This window comes from Barbus barbus (assembly GCF_936440315.1).
Source record: "Barbus barbus genome assembly, chromosome: 38".
Classification (NCBI taxonomy): domain Eukaryota; kingdom Metazoa; phylum Chordata; class Actinopteri; order Cypriniformes; family Cyprinidae; genus Barbus; species Barbus barbus.
This window is the reverse complement of record NC_136716.1, coordinates 281,471-304,199: the sequence shown is the minus strand read 5'-3', so window position 1 is coordinate 304,199 and position 22,729 is coordinate 281,471. Positions and strand designations below refer to the sequence as shown.

The 22,729-nt window shown below is 42.4% G+C and overlaps 1 protein-coding gene across 4 annotated transcripts; it reads right to left on the bottom strand.

The window, feature by feature from the left end:
• Window positions 1-694: 694 nt before the first annotated feature.
• eif3c (eukaryotic translation initiation factor 3, subunit C) lies at window positions 695-21,019 on the bottom strand. 4 transcript variants are annotated; one of them, XM_079397432.1, is made up of 24 exons: window positions 20,801-20,941; window positions 20,594-20,656; window positions 20,377-20,489; window positions 15,851-15,916; window positions 14,521-14,710; window positions 14,319-14,444; window positions 13,334-13,382; window positions 13,094-13,224; window positions 12,891-13,015; window positions 11,626-11,883; window positions 10,042-10,183; window positions 9,843-9,968; window positions 8,594-8,687; window positions 6,329-6,516; window positions 5,139-5,363; window positions 4,876-5,067; window positions 3,922-4,093; window positions 2,983-3,142; window positions 2,837-2,902; window positions 1,891-1,978; window positions 1,635-1,800; window positions 1,465-1,506; window positions 1,252-1,299; window positions 695-1,031 (listed from the first exon to the last, which is right to left on the bottom strand). In XM_079397432.1, the coding sequence occupies exons 3-24, from the start codon at window positions 20,472-20,474 to the stop codon at window positions 955-957; spliced, it is 2,829 nt and encodes a 942-aa protein (XP_079253558.1). In that variant the 5' UTR covers window positions 20,475-20,489; window positions 20,594-20,656; window positions 20,801-20,941; the 3' UTR covers window positions 695-954. The 4 variants fall into 4 exon arrangements, with proteins under 4 accessions (XP_079253558.1, XP_079253555.1, XP_079253556.1 ...); XM_079397429.1 differs by lacking the exon at window positions 20,594-20,656 and having other exon boundaries at window positions 20,801-21,019; XM_079397430.1 differs by lacking the exon at window positions 20,594-20,656 and having other exon boundaries at window positions 20,701-20,951.
• Between the last annotated feature and the right edge of the window lie 1,710 nt (window positions 21,020-22,729).

Here is a 22,729-nt window from a genome sequence, read left to right as displayed (position 1 = left end):
AACCTGGGATCAGATTTGTGTAACGTGTCTAACTAAAACGTCCAACAACCTAATATCATTTTAATCTTTGTGAAAAGCATTTTTATGCAGCGTTTCCAATATTGCAACAGACTGGTGGGGCTCTACTCAGCAAATAGTTATATCAGTCATTTGTAAGTTTATAAATCTCGAGAGGAGAAAAAACAACTTGCAATTTCAAGATGCGTATAAACTCGCATTTGTGAGAGTCAGAATTGTGAGCAGTTACCTTTTTTTGTTTTTTTATTCCGTGGCAGAATGAAGCTTTCATAGAAGTCACATGTATATTGTTTGGCAGATTTCAGTAGGAATTTGAAGACGAAATATTCCCGATTCCACAACTGCTGCTGTATTCACTGACAGAAAGCCACATGGTTTCAAAATACTTGATGAATGGCTACAACTTATTTATTTATGCCTTTATTGGATAGGACAGTAGAGAGCAGACCGTAAAGCATTGGGAAAGGACCTCGATACGGGATTCGAACTCGGGTTGCCGCGGCGCTGTATTTCTGCTCAATAACCACGAGGCTAACGGCACCGACTGGCTTAGAGATTTTCATCAAAATTTCACTGAAACCGAAACACAAAAATACTCCTGCATTAGACCTGTGCATGAGCAAATGTTTAACACGAGTTTCAAACCTGGAAACAAAGATTGACAGAAACTGTACTTTCATTTTATCTGAATAATCTTTATTAATTCTACAGATTGTAACACAAATAACTTGATATTTCTTCCAAGCCCACTATATCGTATCCAAAACTGCGACTCCAGAACCGACAGAGTAAGCTCAAACGATAGAAAAACATGCTGTGGAGCCATTTTATGCGTTAAGAATAAAACGGAGCTGTTATGATCTGGTGTTATCTGCTGAAGCGGAGTCTGGAGCCGGTGGAACCTGCAGTCTGGATCTGGAACGAAGCTGCACCGGATCAGTACGAGCTCTGGTTCTGGTTCCGGTATCCTCCTCGCTGGTAGTTCTGTTTCTGCTGGTAACCGCCTTTCTGATCTACAGCAGCGACAGACAACAGGAAGACAAGACATTCAGTTTCAGTCACACGCGAGGCACTGGCTTCATATCAACAGACTGAAGCGGCTTTGAGCTTCTCAAGGAAGGAGGAGAAAGTGAAAAGGCCTTTGGAGAGCAGATGGAGAGCTGCCAGCGCAGAAATGAGTGAACAGGTGAGTTTAGGTGGATGAAGAAGTGACTGAATGATGTTCATAACCACCTCGTTGGTAACCTTGCTTCTGCTGGTAACCTCCCCTCTGGTCTGGAGCTGCATAGTGAGAAGTGTTTAGAGACACAGGCGCACATGCACGTTCACAAAACATTTCACAGCAGCTGCGTCCAGCAAACACGAGCGAGAAGCACACCAGAATACAATCTGAATTTGTGTGGATCAGCACGTATTCTATCATGGTTGTGTGTTAATGATAGTTACCTCTCTGGTAGTTCTTGTTCTGTTGGTAACCGCCTTTCTGATCTGTGCCAGAGAAAGAGAGGTTTGAGTGACGTGGATCAGCTCCATTAAAAACTATTTTACACACACACAATTTAAGAAAGCGCATTTATAAATGTATCTCTCTGAGAGTGATCTTTAATCTGGTGTACCTCTGTTGAAGTATCCTCCGTAGACGCCCTGTTTGAGGTCGAAGATGCGCTCGTTGTTCTCCACCAGGCCGCCCAGTTTCTCGGCCAGCTGCAGGGCCATGTTCTGCAGGGATGTGGGCTCCGTTCTGTGCATCACCACCGTCTGCGTCGGCTGGTCCAGAGACGCCTGAGCAAGAGACAGGCCACACACAAACACATGAGGGAACCGGTGGGGACGGAAACATAAAAACTGATCGAGATAAAACCTCTCTTTTACCATGAGCTCTTCATTGATGATCATCTTGCTGATAATGCTGTGCACTGTGGGTAAATCCAGCTCGAACATCTCTGACAGAGTCTCCATACTGAAGAGGAGACGGAAAGAAAGATGAAGAGCAGCGAGACACTGGGGTCCATTTCAGACATTCAGAAGGAAAAGATTACAGCAGTGTTGATTGCCAACCATTTTTAATTCAGTCTTAGTCCTGGTATCAAATGTACTTATTATCATATTTAGTCAACCTTGTCCTGTTTTTGTTTGGTCAAGTTTTAGTCAACTAAGGCCTGGTTTCACAGACAGGGCTTAGACTAAACCAGGATTAGGTCATAGATCAATTAGGACATTGAAGTAATTGAAGTATTTTTATAAATATGCCTTAGAAAAAACCATTACTGGAGTCCATCTTGAGACAAAACAAAGGCACTGATATACACTGAAAGGTTTTGATCCTCTTCAAATGTTGACTACTGTATTTTAAGATCAACCAGTGCAAGTTTCTTTCAGTTGAAACAGCTCCGATTTAAGCCTAGTCTGAGCATTTTAGTCTAGATTTAGTCAGTGAAAACTTGTTTAAAAATGTTCTCAAAATTATAGATCGAAGCTCATACAGCAGTCCGCAATAATATCGTCTCCTTTTTTTTGACAAAAATAAAAATACATTTTGGTATAGTTTGAATTTTTTCAAATACATTTTAGTCTCATGTTGATATAGTCACAGTTATCATTTATTGACCTTACTGTCATCTTGTTTTAGTCATGGGGAAAAATCTCCTCAAAATGAAATTTTTTGTCATACTTCTCATTAACGAAATTAACACTAGATTACAGATTACTTTGGGTCATAAATTGCAGAACATTGCAATTTATTTAAATGATTTAAAAAACAGTGTCATTCTGGGAAATCCAGCGTAGTCAAATGTAAAGGCTAGGAAGCGTGGCGCACCTGATGGAGTCGTACACGCTGCTGTAGGTGAACAGGTACGTGCGCAGAGACTCCTCCTGGATCTTCCTGAGGATCAGAACACAGCACAGGTCAGCGGAATTAAAACACAAACGCTAAAATCTTCTGCCAGACGCTGGAGTCTCCACCTGACGAGCATTTCCTGCACGCGCTGGGCTTCTGGGAACAGATCCCACACTTTGCTGTTCATCTTCTCGTTGATGATGAAGCAGTGGCAGGTCCTCCAGTCTCCCATCTTCATGGCCTTGCTGGCGGCCACCACGTGCTCCCTCATGCTCTCCGGAGGACCTGAGGAGCACACCATCACAGATTAATCCATAGAAGACCGCCATCTCCATTCAAACACCATGCCATTCACCCGTGTCTATCAAACCTTCGAGAGAATCATACCAGATCATTCAGATCTGCGTTCATGCTGCCGCTGACACCGCAAGTAATGAAAAATAAGTGAAGTATTTATGAGTGAGTCATTGAATCATTCATTCAACCCACTTTTCATAATTTCAATATTAGAAATTGGTGTATTAAGAATATTTTATTTTAAATTCATATTAAAATGTTTCATAATTGTGACCCTGGACCACAAAACCAGTAATTGTTTTTAAATTGTTTTGAAAATGATCTTTCCATTGATGTATGGTTTGTTATGATCGGACAATATTTGTCTGAGATACAACTATTTGAAAATCTGGAATCTGAGGGAGCAAAAAAATCTAAATATTGAGAAAATCTCCTTTAAAGTTGTTCAAATGAAGTTCTTAGCAATGCATATTACTAATCAAAAATGAAGTTTTAATATATTTACGGCAGGAAATTTACAAAATACCTAATGATTTTTGTCATAAAAGAGAAATGTATAATTTTGATCCATACAATGTATTGTTGGCTATTGCTACAGATATACCTGTGTTACTCATGACTGCTTTTGTGCTGCAGGGACACAACTCCTTCAAATTAATTAAACACTTTTAAACAGACTTCAGCAATAAAATTTAGTTTAGTTCAGAATCATGGGAGAATGATCGCCATGATTCACAGATTGATTAGAAGCTGGCTCTCTCTCTCACCCAGCAGCGGCTGTCTCTCGCCCACTCTCAGCTGATGGTGGAACTGTTTGCTGATCATGCGGCGGCGAGCGTCGAACTCGTGAGCTGCCATGTAAGGGATCTCCAGCAGCATGGCCGACACCAGATACACACACTCCAGCAGCTCCAGGTTAATGTGCATGTGGAACGGCACCTAAACACAACACACACAACATTTACTCAAGCCACTCCAAACCTGTACAATTTAATTTCTTCTGTTGAACAAAAAAGATTATATTTTGAAGAACGCATGCAAACAAACAGGTGATGGTAGCTGAAGTTTTTCCATTTCATGAAATTCAGTGGCTAGTCACCTGTTTGGTCAACATTCTTCAAAATGCTCCTCTCTAGGATCTCTAACCATTAACTATCAGGCTACGGATGTTGAATAGTTCTCTTGAGGTATATTACATGACGTTTTAATAAGATGAATATTCATTAACATGAGCATGACTCATCTCAGTATGTTGAATGGCATCTTTCATCATACCTTCTGATGTTCGTTCATGTTTATTTCTTGCTACAACTAGTAGGAAAAGATGATTGAGTCATGCTACAGCGCTCTGTCTTGCCACATTAAAGAGCATTGAGCTTCATAATAAACTCAACCATTTGAAAGACAAGTCTTAGTTTTTATAACACAATCAAAAAAATACAAAGCTTTTTGCTGTTGGTTGAGAGACAACAATACAAGTTGAAGTTCTGCATATGCATCAATAGAAAACCGCATAAAAGAATCTAAAAAGACTAAAAGAGTTGCTATGGATTCATCACTGATTAAAATCAACTCAGCCCCACTAGAAACACTTACATATAAACTATCAACAAAATGCATGCCTTCTTGGACTTCAGGCATCAGAGTTAAAAAAATAAACTATATTTAGGACATAAGCTCCGTCGCTGATGGATTTTAAGAGAGAGAGGGATGCACCACACCTGCCGCCTCTTCTCGATCTTCTCCTGCTCGGCGTTCCTCTCCTGCATGTTCCTCATCAGCAGCCCCTGCCCCAGCAGCTCCTTGGCTCTGCCGCTGGACTGGATGTCCAGGAGTGCGTTGTGGGCGTCTTTGATCATGCCCTGCCGGAAGGCGCAGATGCCTAGCTGCACCATGGTCCTGTTGTACAGGATCTAAGAGAGCAGAGAGGTGAGGCAGGTGTTCTGAGCAGCTGGCTGTGCTTCAGAAGGACAGGTCAGCTCACCTGGACGGGGGGGTCAGCGTGCTGGATGTTGTCCTGCAGGTGGCTCATCAGCATCAGGTCTCGGGCCTGGAACCAGCGGCTGTGCAGGGCATGATGGTAGATGTGGCAGAGGATGGCGCAGGTGCGGATGCGGTCGGTGCGGTCTTTAGAGTAGATGAACTTACACAAGCGGTCCATGATGATGGCGCTGTCCTCGCCCTCGCTCTCCTCCTGATCCTGCTCCGACTGATGGACACAAAGGTCAAAGGTCAGAACCAGGGTTTTAACAGGAACCAAAATCTCAACCATTATTGAAATAAAGCTGAAATACTGAACCAAAAATTACTGAACACTTGCTTCCGTTTTTTTCTTCTAAATTTAATTTAGTGTCAGTTTCACTAACTGCAAATAAATTGAAATAGAAACTTAAAAGCTTAAAATATAAATACATAAAAATACTTTCCAAACTGAAAAACAAACAAAAAAAAAACAACAAACTAAAACCGAATTAATCTAAATTAAAACGGAAAAAAACCAAAAAAAAACCAATCAAACAGTAATACGTACAATAAACTAATAAAAAAGGCAAGTCACATAAAATTACTAAATTTAAATTAAAATGTAAAAAAAAAAATATTAAAATGCAAGTATACAAATAAAAGCCTATATATATATATATATATATATATATATATATATATATATATATATATATATATATATATATATATATATATTTATTTATATACACACACACACACACATATATTTATATATTTATATATACACACACACACACACATATATTTATTATTTTATTTAGGCATTTAGCAGATTATATATATAAAAAAAAAACCTATAATAGAACAAATAATACTAAAACAACACTGTTTGTGTATATAACTAACCAAAGGCAACATTTTTTTTATTTATTTTGTTTACGTTGAAACACTAAAAAAAAGAAAAAAAAAAGAACTGGAAGTAAAATAAAAAATATAAAATAATTTAAACCTAAATATTAATACTTAAAATAAACAAAAACTAATAGAAATTACAAAAACACACACAAAAAACATTAAAATTAAAATAAATAATTGTACTTATTAATTAATAAAAAATACTAATAATAATTTGACTTATTAATTAATAAAAACCTTTAGTAAATATATACTATATGATCCGGTTAGCTGCTGGTGAACATAGACGCTCACCTTGGTCTCTCCCTGAAGGCCCAGGCTGCGGCGGTGGGCTTTGTAGTCAAACTTGTAGTAGGTGTGCATGATTCTGCGCAGATAGACACGACACACCTCCTCCGTGCTGCCTTTAGACTCCAGATACTGCAGCAGCCGGTCAATGACACCACACACACGGCCCTCGTCCTTCAGGTTATCCACGTACTCTGCAGTGAGAGAGAAGTGTCACACACACATACCGAGACACAGACACATACCGAGACACAGATACACTGAGACACACACACACACCGAGACACAGACACATACCGAGACACAGACACATACCGAGACACACACACACACACCGAGACACACACACACACACATACCGAGACACAGACACATACCGAGACACAGATACACTGAGACACACACACACACCGAGACACAGACACATACCGAGACACAGATACATACCGAGACACAGATACACTGAGACACACACACACACACACACACACACACACACCGAGACACAGACACATACCGAGACACACACACACACACCGAGACACACACACACACACATACCGAGACACAGACACATACCGAGACACAGATACACTGAGACACACACACATACCGAGACACAGATACATACCGAGACACACACACACACACACACCGAGACACAGACACACACCGAGACACAGACACATACCGAGACACAGACACATACCGAGACACACACACACACACACACACACACACCGAGACACAGACACACAACGAGACACAGACACACACCGAGACACAGACACACACCGAGACACACACACACACCGAGACACAGACACATACCGAGACACAGACACACACCGAGACACAGACACATACACACCGAGACACAGACACATACACACCGAGACACAGACACACAACGAGACACAGACACACTCCGAGACACAGACACCGAGACACAGACACATACCGAGACACAGACACATACCGAGACACAGACACACACCGAGACACAGACACACACCGAGACACACACACACACCGAGACACAGACACATACCGAGACACAGACACATACCGAGACACAGACACACACCGAGACACAGACACATACCGAGACACACACACACACACACACACATACCGAGACACACACACACACACCGAGACACACAGACACACACCGAGACACACAGACACACACCGAGACACAGACACACACCGAGACACAGACACACACCGAGACACAGACACACACCGAGACACAGACACACACCGAGACACAGACACACACCGAGACACAGACACACACCGAGACACAGACACATACCGAGACACAGACACACACCGAGACACAGACACACACCGAGACACAGATACACTGAGACACAGACACACACCGAGACACAGACACACACCGAGACACAGACACACACCGAGACACAGACACACACCGAGACACAGACACACACCGAGACACAGACACATACCGAGACACAGACACACACCGAGACACAGACACACACCGAGACACAGACACATACCGAGACACAGACACATACCGAGACACAGATACACACCGAGACACAGATACACAGACACACACAGATACACAGACACACACCGAGACACAGACACACACCGAGACACAGACACACACCGAGACACAGACACATACCGAGACACAGACACACACCGAGACACAGACACACACCGAGACACAGACACATACCGAGACACAGACACACACCGAGACACAGACACACACCGAGACACAGACACATACCGAGACACAGACACATACCGAGACACAGACACACACCGAGACACAGACACACACCGAGACACAGACACACACCGAGACACAGACACACACCGAGACACAGACACACACCGAGACACAGACACATACCGAGACACAGACACACACCGAGACACAGACACACACCGAGACACAGACACATACCGAGACACAGACACATACCGAGACACAGACACATACCGAGACACAGATACACTGAGACACAGATACACACCGAGACACAGATACACACCGAGACACAGACACACACCGAGACACAGACACATACCGAGACACAGACACATACCGAGACACACACACACACCGAGACACAGACACACACCGAGACACACACACACACACACCGAGACACAGACACATACCGAGACACAGATACACACCCAGACACACACACACACACACACACACACACACACACACACACACAGCGCTCGGGGCTGGGATGTGTCTGTACTCACCCTGAGAGTGCGGGTCTGTGTTCTGCATGATCTTCGTGAACTCCTCGTCCATCCTCTCCACCAGCGTCAGGATGCAGCCGCGCACACGGAACGGCTGCAGAAGAACCGCAATCAAACATCAGACAAACCTCATGTACAAAACGCTCTACTGTCAACAGCGCGGCGATGTGATGCATGAACCCAGCAGCTGTCTGTTGACCAACTTAACATGAGTGAAATCTTTCTCCATCGTGCACAATGCCCTATTAGGGCTGCATAATTAAATAAAACCGAAATCACAATATGGCTTACTGCGATTATCAAATTGCAAAGTCTGAAAATGAAGAAATTACGACATAAATATTAGTATTGTAATTACACAGTAGTAAAAAGTTAAATTATATTATTTTACTTAAATATCCTTTATTTTACAATAGTAATATCTCTTTAAGAATTTTAATTTATCTTAAACAATAAATCATTATTTTATAGCAAATCTTGATTATAAACTATATTATATTGTTATTATTATTATTTTATAGACATGTTGGCATATAAATGTACGAGATGTACAGATGAGAAGCTGCTTTAAGAGACGGTCAAAGAGAGAAGACGCAGTACAGTTGAATCCCTCACGCGGTTTTCAAATGACTGATTTCATCTGATATTCTGTGTGGATTCACTTATTCATCAAACCTACAGGCTACAGGCTATTGAATAAATGTGTGAATATCCATCATTTTAAAGTTGAATGCTGCAGGAATGAGTAAAACAATGCAATATAGCCTATGCGTAATCCCGTACCGAAATTCAGGACCTGATTAAACATAATTCTATTATACAGAGATTTGTGAAACAGATTTCCATGACTTTTCTAAAACTTTCTGGGTTTATTTTTCCAAAACTTTTCCAGGCCTGGAAATTGCTGCTTTAAAACTCCATGACTTTTCCAGGTTTTTCATGACCGTACGAACCCTGCCAGTTGAATCCACTGGATGCGGCGCTGCTGCGTTGTTCATTCAAAATATTGCGGAACAAGAGAACATCAATGCAGAGAAGATCTCGTTTACAGCGAAACTGAAACCAAGCCGTTCACACACAACGCTTATGAAAATTTTTCAATTTGAATGTAGTTTTTCAGCCATTTTGACAGCCCTAATGGATTCCCATCGCAATGAATGGATTTCATCCACAATTTGTCAAAGCAATGGTAAATGTGACTGAACCCTTCTCTGGTAACTGGTCCAAAGTAAACCCCGCTGACTCTCACCTGGTCAGAGATGGCCAGGTTCTCGCTGTCCTCTGCAATGTTTTCTCCGATGAAGATGTTGTTGTTGTTGAACAGGATGTCCAGCAGCTCGTCGATGCATTCCAGACACTTCTTCCACATCTCCGGCTGAAACGAGAATAATGAGCGCTAAAGCATCGGGCGACTGCGAGAGCACCGGCACGTCTCGGGAGATCCTCACCTTCATGAAGGCGGCCAGGTTGGGGTTGTAGTCGTACAGCGAGGCGATGATGTTGAACTTGATCTTGACCAGGATGCCTTCGCCCAGGTTATTCTCGTTAGAGATGCCGGCCAGAGCGTGCAGGAGCTCGATCTGAGCAGCTCTGAACAAATACATTTCACAAGCGTTATTAACATTAACTCAAACCAAATAACAAAAAGTTACTTGAAATAAAATCTTATCTGAAACAAACTACAAAGAACCTTATTTTCAGTTGCAAGCACAACATTTGTAATGTTCATTTTATTGAAGTACTAAAACGGAAATATAAATGAGTACAAACTATAGACAAACTAAATTAATACTTTAACTAAATAAAACCATTCAAAATATAAAAAAGCAGCATATTAAAAATAATAAAATGGTTTGTGTTTGCCATGTAGCAAATATGTACTGACTTGCCAAAGCATTACTCAAACGTTTGGGGTCAGATATACATAAATATAATGGTTTTATTGGAATTAAATAAATATTTCTATTTCTTGCATTAAAAGTGACAACTAAGCATTTACAATGTTACAAAAGCCAAAAGATTTCTGTCTATTTCAAGAATCCTGAAAAAATATATCACAGTTTCCACAAAAATATGACCGTTTTCAACATTTTATCATTTAATATTAACATGAATAAATGTTTGTTGAGCAGTAAATCAGTATATTATTATGATTTCTGAAGATCATGTGACACTGAAGACTGGAGTAATGATGCTGAAAATACAGCTGCAGATCACAGAAATACATTACAGTTTAACACATATTCACATAGAAAACAGCTGCTTTACATTACAATAATATTTCACTGTTTTTTTCCTGTATTTCGTAAAAAAAAAAAAAAATGCAGCCTTGATGAGCAGAAGAGACTCTTTCAAAAACATTTTAAAAAGTCTTACTAACCTCAAACTTTTGAACGGTAGTGTATAGAAAAAAATAAATAAAATAAAACGCATAACTTGGTAAAAATGGGAGGGGGGGGATCTTTGTAAATGTAAATTTAATATTAAGGGTAATGTTTGGAAGCCCATCTCCGCCACTGAATACTTTTTTTTTTAAAATTGGTAATTGCGACTTTCTCTCTCACAATTCTGACTTTTTTTTTTTTTTTTTTTCACAGAATTGCGTGATATAAACTCACAATTGCGAGTTAGTCCAATTGTGGGGGGAAAAAGACTGATACGTTCTCAGAATTGTGAGTTTGTGTAACGCAATTATGAGAAAAAAAAGCCAGAATTGTGAGATAAAAAGTCGCAATTACCTTTTTTATTTATTCAGTGGCGGAAACGGGCTTTCATAGTAATGTGATGGTTAACATGTAATGTAGGTGTATTATTAGGATTGTGTGGGAGTGATATGTTTTGGATCTAGTGTTGAAGATTGCCCTAGATTGAATAAGTATATTGTTGTATGCTTGATCTGCTCTCCCGATTGCCTAAGATACATTTCTCCTAAAGGAGATAATAAAAGAGAAACTTTTAACTTAAATGTAAAAAGACTGTATGATTTCTTTCAATAGAAGTCACTGTCACAAATGGCTGAATGGAGACGATACCTGTCCGTTCCCTTCTTTCCTCTGGCCTGCAGGATCTCGTGGAGTTTCTTGATCACCACAGCGCTGTTGATCTCCGTGCCTTTGGCGAACATCTTGGGCTTCTCCTTCACCAGCGGCACGCCGCCCTTCACCTTCTCCCATCCTTCATCATCTGGATCTCTGTCTTCTCCCGCCTCCTCCTCCAGACGGTCCTTCGGCTTGTGCTTCTTCCTCTGGTTGTCCTTCTTGCGGTCGGTCTGTTTGTCGCCGTCCAGAGCTCTGTGAGGGATCGAGACGTCTCAGAGCCACCAAACACACATGAACTCAACAGCTTGAGGTTGAACTAGGGATGGGCCATATGACCAAAAATTCATATCTCTGTATTTTTGGCTGATTTGCGATATATGGTAAATATCTTGGTATTTTCTATATTTCTGTAATTGGATAAAAAAATATATATATTTATTTCACATCCTGACCATTGTCCAACAAAATGCATATTAAAGGCTATGAGAACAAAAAGTAAATGTAACCTTGTAGGCATATATTACATGCAAAAAAGGGGTTAAATCAAATTACATCCAAATATTGTAACATGAAATGTAAAAACTAAAATAGTGCTTTTAAAGCACAAGTTAAATTCACTCAACTAAAAATGAAAATAATAAAAACGCACAGGCTAAGAGTAAAAAGGCTATTTTGATTACCTCAATACAGTCAATTTATATCATACACTTGTATGTTTAAAATTCTACATATAGTCCAACAGAATATATATAGCATATTCAGCAGAATGTATATTTTAGTCACAATTGTTGTGCTTGATCTGTTCACTGAAGGCTTAGCGGAGAATCGCAAAGCAAAGGCTCATGCACTTCTGACAGCAAAACGGAAATATTTCCATGACTTTCGAACATTTACAGATGGAGGATATACCTGTGAAATGCAAGTTATGCATTAAGGAAAACAGCACATCTCAAACACATTAAACAGCGCGAGTAGAGTCTCTGTCAGCGGCACACACAGCCTTTCCGTCAGAGCCGCTTTAATATATCTTACCAGTTTTTAAATCCCTTCATATAAAGCTAGTCACATGTTTAGAACAAATTGTATTATGCACTTTCTCCACAGAAGCTCAGTCTGTGTCCTCCATTTTCCAGATGCGCTCGTATCAAACTACTGTATATTGATATAAACAGTATTGCCTCATACCGTATCGCTTATAAAAATATATCAATATATCCTGCAAACTCGATATCCCGCCCAGCCCTAAGCAGAACACATACTTTTTGAGGAAGACCAAAGCCAGCGATGCTGCCGCTCCTTCGTTGTCCTCGCTCTCGTTGCCGCTGTGCACCGAGTCCGAGCCCCAGTCCTCGCTCTCCTCGTCATCACTCTCCGACTCTTCATCCTGACACAAAAAAAGCGCTGCATCGTCAACACTCTTAAAAACACCTCAAACAGTCTTGGAAGAGGTGTTTGGACCTACAGCAGCGCCCTTGAGGAACTTGCTGGCCTCTGGTGCCTTCTTCTCCTCTTCTTGAGGCTTCTTCTTCAATAAGCTCTTGGCAGTGATGCCTTCATCATCATCATCATCATCATCACTCTCCGACGACGACGCTGCACATCACACAAGCAAAGAAAGAGCAAATGAAGACTCAGGACAGCCTCACAACCTTCATTAGATAGCTTGAAGGCAATCAACAGCAGCTCAGAGATGAAGACTGACCACTGCCGACGTCATCCTTCTCCTCTTCCTCAGCTGACTGCTCAGGGTTCTGCAGGAAAACACAGCAAAACCCATGAAGCCAATTTAACACACTAGCAGATGGTATAAACACTTTTTTTGCAATGACTTTTTTTTTTTGCATTACAGTAACGAAAAAAAATTGCATTTAATTTTCATGAAAGTAACAGCAACAAACATTTTAATCTTAATTTTATCTGGAATCTTACTGGTAAAACAGGCTTTATTTTCTTCAGGCAAAGATCTAAGCTAAATATTACACAGACATGTTCTTAACAGATTTGGTGAGGTTCACCTATAAACAGTCTTTTTGCAGAGTGTTAAAAATCAAAGTAAAGATTATGTATGTCCACACAGAACAAACCCTTACATTCACAAAATTAGTAAAAGAATATGAAATACATTTGATTAAATCATCTAGAACACATTCAACTGCAAAACAGGGGAACTGCAAGTCTAGCATACAAACTATTCAATATATGCACTGAAATTGGTTAATTAATGTTTTAAGTCTTTTCTTCCTGTGACAGAGCATCCTAGAGAGAAGCCACAATTTACATGAACCAAAATATCAATAATATCCAGGAATAAAAAATGTATACATAATGCAGGGTTTTTGATAATAAACAAGCCCAGTATACTCTATAAAGAAAACACTATCATAATTGATCAACAGTAGTTTAAAAGCAATCGCTGGACAAAGCCTGCAAGCCCACAGAATGCACAATTAAATTTTTTTTATTATTAAACACTTGTTAAATAAGTTTAATAATCACATCTCCTGTTTTACTGCCCCAAATTTAAAACCTTTTAAAATGCTAAATAAGGCTTTAACCATTTAAGATATTAAACCATTTTTTATGGCCTAAGCTGACTTTAAGACTTAAGCAGTGGTGGAAACCCTGTAAAATTTCCTAAACATGCTCGTATCTCATCTACAATTAGCATCCGGGCTACAGTTCAGTACCTCTTTATAGCTGGCGATCTCCGTCTCAAAATCTTTGTTGTATTTGCGGATCTTCTGCCGAAGCGTGCTCAAGGCTTTGGCATTGTTTTTGTTCATCTTCTTCTTCCCCTCCTTGTCCTCCCACAGCTGTCGTGAAAGCTAAAGCTGTTTACGGCTGACAATCAAGCATTAATCAGTGACTGTGTCTTGCCGATCTACAGACCTGGTTGAGATAGTCCTCCAGATCAGCGAGGAGGCGGATGTAGAACGGCGGCACTCCTTCTTTGTCCATGATGGTTTTGCTCTTGAGGAAAGCTCGACACAGCTGCTCGAACTCCTCCAGACATTTCGACATGTCTCGGATCTTCATGGCATTGCGGATCGTCTTGATGATGTTGGTAAGCTCCTCAAACCTGGAGCGCAGTGGACACCAGACAGATGTTTGTGAAGTGTGAGCGTGTGTGTGTTCTGGAGTCGTGGCGGGGGAGGGAGTGCGTTCTGGAGTCGTGGCGGGGGAGGGAGTGTGTTCTGGAGTCGTGGCAGGGTGTGCGTTCTGGAGTCGTGGTGGGGGAGGGGGGGGGTGCGTTCTGGAGTCGTGGCGGGGGAGGGTATGCGCTCTGGAGTCGTGGCAGGGGAGGGGGTGCGTTCTGGATTCGCGGCGGGGGAGGGTGTGCGTTCTGGAGTCGTGATGGCGGAGTGCGTTCTGGAGTCGTGACGGGGGAGGGAGTGTGTTCTGGAGTCGTGGCAGGGTGTGCGTTCTGGAGTCGTGGTGGGGGAGGGGGGGGGTGCGTTCTGGAGTCGTGGCGGGGGAGGGTATGCGCTCTGGAGTCGTGGCAGGGGAGGGGGTGCGTTCTGGATTCGCGGCGGGGGAGGGTGTGCGTTCTGGAGTCGTGATGGCGGAGTGCGTTCTGGAGTCGTGACGGGGGAGGGAGTGTGTTCTGGAGTCGTGGCAGGGTGTGCGTTCTGGAGTCGTGGTGGGGGAGGGTATGCGCTCTGGAGTCGTGGCAGGGGAGGTGGTGCGTTCTGGATTCGCGGCGGGGGAGGGTGTGCGTTCTGGAGTCGTGATGGCGGAGTGCGTTCTGGAGTCGTGACGGGGGAGGGAGTGCGTTCTGGAGTCGTGAAGGGGGAGGGAGGGAGTTCTGGAGTCGTGAAGGGGGAGGGAGGGAGTTCTGGAGTCGTGACGGGAGAGGGAGGGAGTTCTGGAGTCGTGACGGGAGAGGGAGGGAGTTCTGGAGTCGTGACGGGAGAGGGAGGGAGTTCTGGAGTCGTGACGGGAGAGGGAGTGTGTTCTGGAGTCGTGACGGGGGAGGGAGTGCGTTCTGGAGTCGTGAAGGGGGAGGGAGTGCGTTCTGGAGTCGTGAAGGGGGAGGGAGTGCGTTCTGGAGTCGTGACGGGGGAGGGAGTGCGTTCTGGAGTCGTGACGGGGGAGGGAGTGTGTTCTGGAGTCATGAAGGGGGAGGGAGGGGGTTCTGGAGTCGTGACGGAGTTCTGGAGTCGTGACGGGGGAGGGAGGGAGTTCTGGAGTTGTGATGGCGGAGTGTGTTTGTGCTCACCTCTTGTCTTTGGCGCTGCGCACCACTCTCTTGGTGTCCTCCTCATCATCGCTCAGCAGCAGAGACCTGCAGAGATGACCGCAGCACAGCTCAATACAGTAATACAGAACCACCCTCTCACAAACTGGGTTGTAATCAGAAAAAAGGGTGACACTTTTTGTAGTACTAAAAATAAAATTACTTTATGGAAATACAGGTTATTGGTAAAAATCAGCATTTGTTGTTTTTAATAAAACAACAATTTATTTGATCATTTGCTGCACAAGAGAATAGGCCTGTCATGATCATGAATTTTGTGCTGCTCTTTTATTGCCATACAAATAATTGTGATTACTATTTAATTCTGTTTTGTTCATGTTATTCACAGTGTAAGATTTTTTTTACTATTAATAATCAATAAAAAGTAGACCACCTTGTGATTCTTGTTTTTCTGTCCTCAAATTTAAGACCTCGTAAAAATATAATCACTTTTTGTCTTTGTCTCTTTCTTATAATATACAAAGCTGTTCAAAAGTTTGGGATCAGTAGGATTATTAATGCTATTTTTTTTTTAATAGTCTCTCTTATGCTAATCAAGGTAGGGGTGTGAGATATATATCGTCTGCGATAATATTGTAATTGTTGTTTTAACGATGTGCGATTTGACATTATCGAGTATTTTGCAAAAATCACTCAAAACAGCCCTACAGAGTGCACTCGTACAGTACGTGAAGTCTAGACTAGTGCGAGTGTGCATTTACAGTGTGTTCTTTCACTGCATGATTCAGTCTATTAAAATGCATTTAGAATCATCACAAATTCAAGACACAGGAGCACATAATGTATATATTTATACCACTTCATATAGTTAATTTCACACGAAGAGTGCCGTTTTTTCTCCAAAGATTACCATGATTACAAATTTGATATAGATTTAATTACAACAATTCAATAAACAAGAAGTTAATTAAGAGACTTATGTTTAATGTATCAATACATTATGCATTTGTAATTACAGGTTAAATGCATTCATGTCCTGCATTAAACAGCGAGTAAACATCTAAACACCTCTTCAGATGCAGCTGGTGTTGATTTCATTTGCATGGTAACCAAATGTCTCATTATTCTAATTCACTGGTTAAATGTAAGAAATTAGAATTTGACTCAAAAGATAATGGACACTTTTAGGAAAAATGGCTTTATAAAGGTAAAAGTGCCCAAAAAATTAAAAAATCAGTTTAAACTTGTAGGAAAAGATACATTTCTATCAGTGTGAGCTTACCAGCACACAGAATATGAATATCAAAAACTTTAGGAGTCACCTCTCCATGACAGTCCTAAAGATACCAGCACAATAACACAGCAAAATATCCTCTAATTATCCTTATCGATAAAATCCCAGAAAATAGAGATTATTTTTTGTCAATATCGTACACCCCTACATCAAGGGTGTATTTATTAGACCAAAAATACAGAAAAAGCAGTAGTATTATGAAATATTATTGCAATTTCTAATATTGGATTCCTATTTTAATATACTTTATAATAAAACAACAATTACTTTTAATAAAACAATTTATTTCTGTGATGTGGAGCTGTATTTTCAGCATCATTACTCCAGTCTTCAGCATCACATGATCTTCAGAAATCATAGTAATATACTGATTTACTATCAATGTTGATACTGTTGTATATTGTTTAGAACCTGTGCTACTTTTTTCTTTGATGAATAAAGTTAAAAAGAACAGCATGTATTCAAAATAGAAATCTTTTCTAACAAAGTTTTTACCATCACATCCTTGTTGAATAAATGTATTAATTTCTTTAAAAAACAAAAGAGAAATGTACCGACCCCAAACTTTTGTATAGCAGTGTATAATGTAACAATTTCTATTTTGAATAAACACTGTTCTTTTTAAAGTTATCAAAGAAACCTGAAAAAAGCAGCACAACAGTTTCCAACATCGATTCCAAAACAGAAAACTTATTTTAAAATTAAATTATTTTAAGTAATACTTCAAAAAAAATCTGTATTTGTGATCAAACAGATCTAGCCTTGATGAGCAGAAGAAACCAGGGTTCCTCAAATCTTTCCCTGGAGGTCAATCTGCTGCAGAGTTTAGCTCTAACCCTGATCAAACACACCTGAGTATGCTAATCAGGCTCTTACTAAGCATACTAGAAGCTTCCAGGCAGGTGTGTCGAGGCAGGTTAGAGCTAAACTCTGCAGGACTGAGTCTGGACAGTCCTGATCTTGAAGACTCTAGAGCTGCTTCAGGTGTGTTTGATCAGGGTTAGAGCTAAACTCTGCAGGACTGAGTCTCTGGACAGTCCTGATCTTGAAGACTCTAGAGCTGCTTCAGGTGTGTTTGATCAGGGTTAGAGCTAAACTCTGCAGGACTGAGTCTCTGGACAGTCCTGATCTTGAAGACTCTAGAGCTGCTTCAGGTGTGTTTGATCAGGGTTAGAGCTAAACTCTGCAGGACTGAGTCTCTGGACAGTCCTGATCTTGAAGACTCTAGAGCTGCTTCAGGTGTGTTTGATCAGGGTTAGAGCTAAACTCTGCAGGACTGAGTCTCTGGACAGTCCTGATCTTGAAGACTCTAGAGCTGCTTCAGGTGTGTTTGATCAGGGTTAGAGCTAAACTCTGCAGGACTGAGTCTCTGGACAGTCCTGATCTTGAAGACTCTAGAGCTGCTTCAGGTGTGTTTGATCAGGGTTAGAGCTAAACTCTGCAGGACTGAGTCTCTGGACAGTCCTGATCTTGAAGACTCTAGAGCTGCTTCAGGTGTGTTTGATCAGGGTTAGAGCTAAACTCTGCAGGACTGAGTCTCTGGACAGTCCTGATCTTGAAGACTCTAGAGCTGCTTCAGGTGTGTTTGATCAGGGTTAGAGCTAAACTCTGCAGGACTGAGTCTCTGGACAGTCCTGATCTTGAAGACTCTAGAGCTGCTTCAGGTGTGTTTGATCAGGGTTAGAGCTAAACTCTGCAGGACTGAGTCTGGACAGTCCTGATCTTGAAGACTCTAGAGCTGCTTCAGGTGTGTTTGATCAGGGTTAGAGCTAAACTCTGCAGGACTGAGTCTCTGGACAGTCCTGATCTTGAAGACTCTAGAGCTGCTTCAGGTGTGTTTGATCAGGGTTAGAGCTAAACTCTGCAGGACTGAGTCTCTGGACAGTCCTGATCTTGAAGACTCTAGAGCTGCTTCAGGTGTGTTTGATCAGGGTTAGAGCTAAACTCTGCAGGACTGAGTCTCTGGACAGTCCTGATCTTGAAGACTCTAGAGCTGCTTCAGGTGTGTTTGATCAGGGTTAGAGCTAAACTCTGCAGGACTGAGTCTCTGGACAGTCCTGATCTTGAAGACTCTAGAGCTGCTTCAGGTGTGTTTGATCAGGGTTAGAGCTAAACTCTGCAGGACTGAGTCTCTGGACAGTCCTGATCTTGAAGACTCTAGAGCTACTTCAGGTGTGTTTGATCAGGGTTAGAGCTAAACTCTGCAGGACTGAGTCTCTGGACAGTCCTGATCTTGAAGACTCTAGAGCTGCTTCAGGTGTGTTTGATCAGGGTTAGAGCTAAACTCTGCAGGACTGAGTCTCTGGACAGTCCTGATCTTGAAGACTCTAGAGCTACTTCAGGTGTGTTTGATCAGGGTTAGAGCTAAACTCTGCAGGACTGAGTCTCTGGACAGTCCTGATCTTGAAGACTCTAGAGCTGCTTCAGGTGTGTTTGATCAGGGTTAGAGCTAAACTCTGCAGGACTGAGTCTCTGGACAGTCCTGATCTTGAAGACTCTAGAGCTGCTTCAGGTGTGTTTGATCAGGGTTAGAGCTAAACTCTGCAGGACTGAGTCTCTGGACAGTCCTGATCTTGAAGACTCTAGAGCTGCTTCAGGTGTGTTTGATCAGGGTTAGAGCTAAACTCTGCAGGACTGAGTCTGGACAGTCCTGATCTTGAAGACTCTAGAGCTGCTTCAGGTGTGTTTGATCAGGGTTAGAGCTAAACTCTGCAGGACTGAGTCTCTGGACAGTCCTGATCTTGAAGACTCTAGAGCTGCTTCAGGTGTGTTTGATCAGGGTTAGAGCTAAACTCTGCAGGACTGAGTCTCTGGACAGTCCTGATCTTGAAGACTCTAGAGCTGCTTCAGGTGTGTTTGATCAGGGTTAGAGCTAAACTCTGCAGGACTGAGTCTGGACAGTCCTGATCTTGAAGACTCTAGAGCTGCTTCAGGTGTGTTTGATCAGGGTTAGAGCTAAACTCTGCAGGATTGGGCCAGATTTGAGGATGCCTGGTGTAAAGTAAGTGTGCCAGTAACAATGAGCCTTCCTATCAATGTTATTTAATTCATTTTGACTATTATAAAACATTTAAGCCATTTCTGTTATTTCCTAAAGTTATGTTACGCGGAAAGTTTTTGTTCATGTCGATTAATCAGCCATCAGTCATTTTTTACAGCAGGAAGTGTACTGTACTAGCTTGTTGTTGTTTTTTCCTGCCAATATTACAGAAAGTACGGTGTCAGAATGATGTTGATATAAAACCAGACTCACGGCTTGTAAGTAGTTCCGGTCGCTTTGGGGGTGATCTCATCGGCGGAAGAGGTTTCCTCAGACTCGCTGTCGGATCCGGTGGCGAAGAAACGCGACATTACGGACTCCTAACACTGAAAACACAACAACCAGCCTCAGGCCTGCACTGATGGCACGAGAATAAACCACAGTAATTAATAACATTAGTTCAACGGAAAATGACTCTGAAGTAAAACACCTGTAAGTTAGTTCTGTTCTCCGTCACGTTTATCGTTACTCTGCTGACTGATATGAATAATCTCTGATAAAACACCAATCATCGGGGCATTAATGGAAATAACTAACCAGTAAACATGTGGTACAATGAAGGACCGCGGCTTCAGGCCGAACGGAACAAAACCGCCGTTAACCGACGACTACCGCGCGCGACACAGCCGGGACCTACCTGTTCTCGGCTTGAAACGGAATATATGTTTTGTTTGTCAAATGCCTTTGTGCAGATTTTAGATCCAGATTTGCGATTTTATGAACACAGCTGACGGCGTGCGACAAAGCGTCGTAAGTTCCTTCCGAAAGAAAGCGGAAGTGACAGAGGCGCGCCAAACCTGCTCCAGCCGCGCTCTTCCGCCGCCCGCCGGCCTGGAGCGGAAGTACAGGAGACTCCACCGGACCCCGGGGTTATAGATCACTTTAATAATCTGCAGAAGGAATACAGGTGCTGGTCATGCAATTAGAATATCATGAAAAAGTTGATTTAATACCATTCAAAAAGTGAAACTTGTATATTAGATTTATTCATTACACACAGACTGATATATTTCAAATGTTTATTTCCTTTAATTTTGACGATTATAGCTGACAACTAATGAAAGTCCCAAATTCAGTATCTCAGAAAATTATAATATTGTGAAAATGTTCAATATTGAAGACCCCTGGTGCCACACTCTAATCAGCTAATGAACTCAAAACACCTGCAAAAGCCTTTAAATGGTCTCTCAGTCTAGTTCTGTAGGCTACACAATCATGGGGAAGACCGCTGACTGGACAGATGTCCAGAAGACGAGCATTGACCCCTTGCTCAAGGAGGGCAAGACACAAAAGGTCATTGCTAAAGAGGCTATGGAACTAAAACTAAGACGAAAACGATTGATGAAAAAACTATTTCGTAAACTGAAATAAAATAAAAATGACAAAATATTTGAAAAACTAAAACGAAACTAACAAAAGTTATTGAAAAACGAACTGAAATAAAATAATTCACAAAAAAATAAATAATCGTTTTCGTAATTATTACTTCCTCACCAGCCTATGAGCTGTGACTCTTTAGAGAAAGACCGGCGCATCACGCGCATGGGTTACCTGCCGCAGAGACGCGTCACGCGCATGGGTTACCTGCCGCAGAGACGCGTCACGCGCATGGGTTACCTGCCGCAGAGACGCATCACGCGCATGAGTTACCTGCCGCAGAGACGCATGACGCGCATGAGTTACCTGCCGCAGAGACGCATGACGCGCATGAGTTACCTGCCGCAGAGACGCATCACGCGCATGAGTTACCTGCCGCAGAGACGCGTCACGCGCATGAGTTACCTGCCGCAGAGACGCGTCACGCGCATGGGTTACCTGCCGCAGAGACGCATCACGCGCATGGGTTACCTGCCGCAGAGACGCATCACGCGCATGAGTTACCTGCCGCAGAGACGCATCACGCGCATGAGTTACCTGCCGCAGAGACGCGTCACGCGCATGAGTTACCTGCCGCAGAGACGCAGCATCACGCGCATGGGTTACCTGCCGCAGAGACGCATGACGCGCATGGGTTACCTGCCGCAGAGACGCGTCACGCGCATGGGTTACCTGCCGCAGAGACGCGTCACGCGCATGGGTTACCTGCCGCAGAGACGCATGACGCGCATGGGTTACCTGCCGCAGAGACGCGTCACGCGCATGGGTTACCTGCCGCAGAGACGCGTCACGCGCATGGGTTACCTGCCGCAGAGACGCATCACGCGCATGGGTTACCTGCCGCAGAGACGCAAAGCGGGTTAAAGCAGAGTCCTGCACGGGTCATGTTTGGTAAACGTGCAGCAGCAGTACTTTACAGAACACCGACCCGTTATCCGTTATCCGACAGCAGCACTCGTTTATTTCTGTACCAGACCAGAACCGTCTGCGAGTCGCGAGCCGAACCGCATTAATCTACAACATCAGGAAGGCAACATTATTTATTTTCTCATGTAACACAAGCAATCAAACCAACATTAGGCCTTAAGACACGCAGCGCAACATAATTAACAGAAACAAGACGAGCGCGCATCCTTTCTGCAAACAATACAGTACTTCTAGCATCTTGTGATCACTCTGCCTGGCTTTC

Excerpts from the sequence above, each read along its gene's own strand:
- eif3c (XM_079397429.1), bottom strand. The coding sequence starts at position 20,474 with ATGTCGCGTTTCTTCGCCACCGGATCCGACAGCGAGTCTGAGGAAACC. Across the intron at positions 15,917-20,376 it reads ACCGGAACTACTTACAAGCC|GTCTCTGCTGCTGAGCGATG; the intron begins GTGAGTCTGGTT and ends TCATCTCTGCAG. Across the intron at positions 1,801-1,890 it reads TCATCAATGAAGAGCTCATG|GCGTCTCTGGACCAGCCGAC; the intron begins GTAAAAGAGAGG and ends TCTCTTGCTCAG.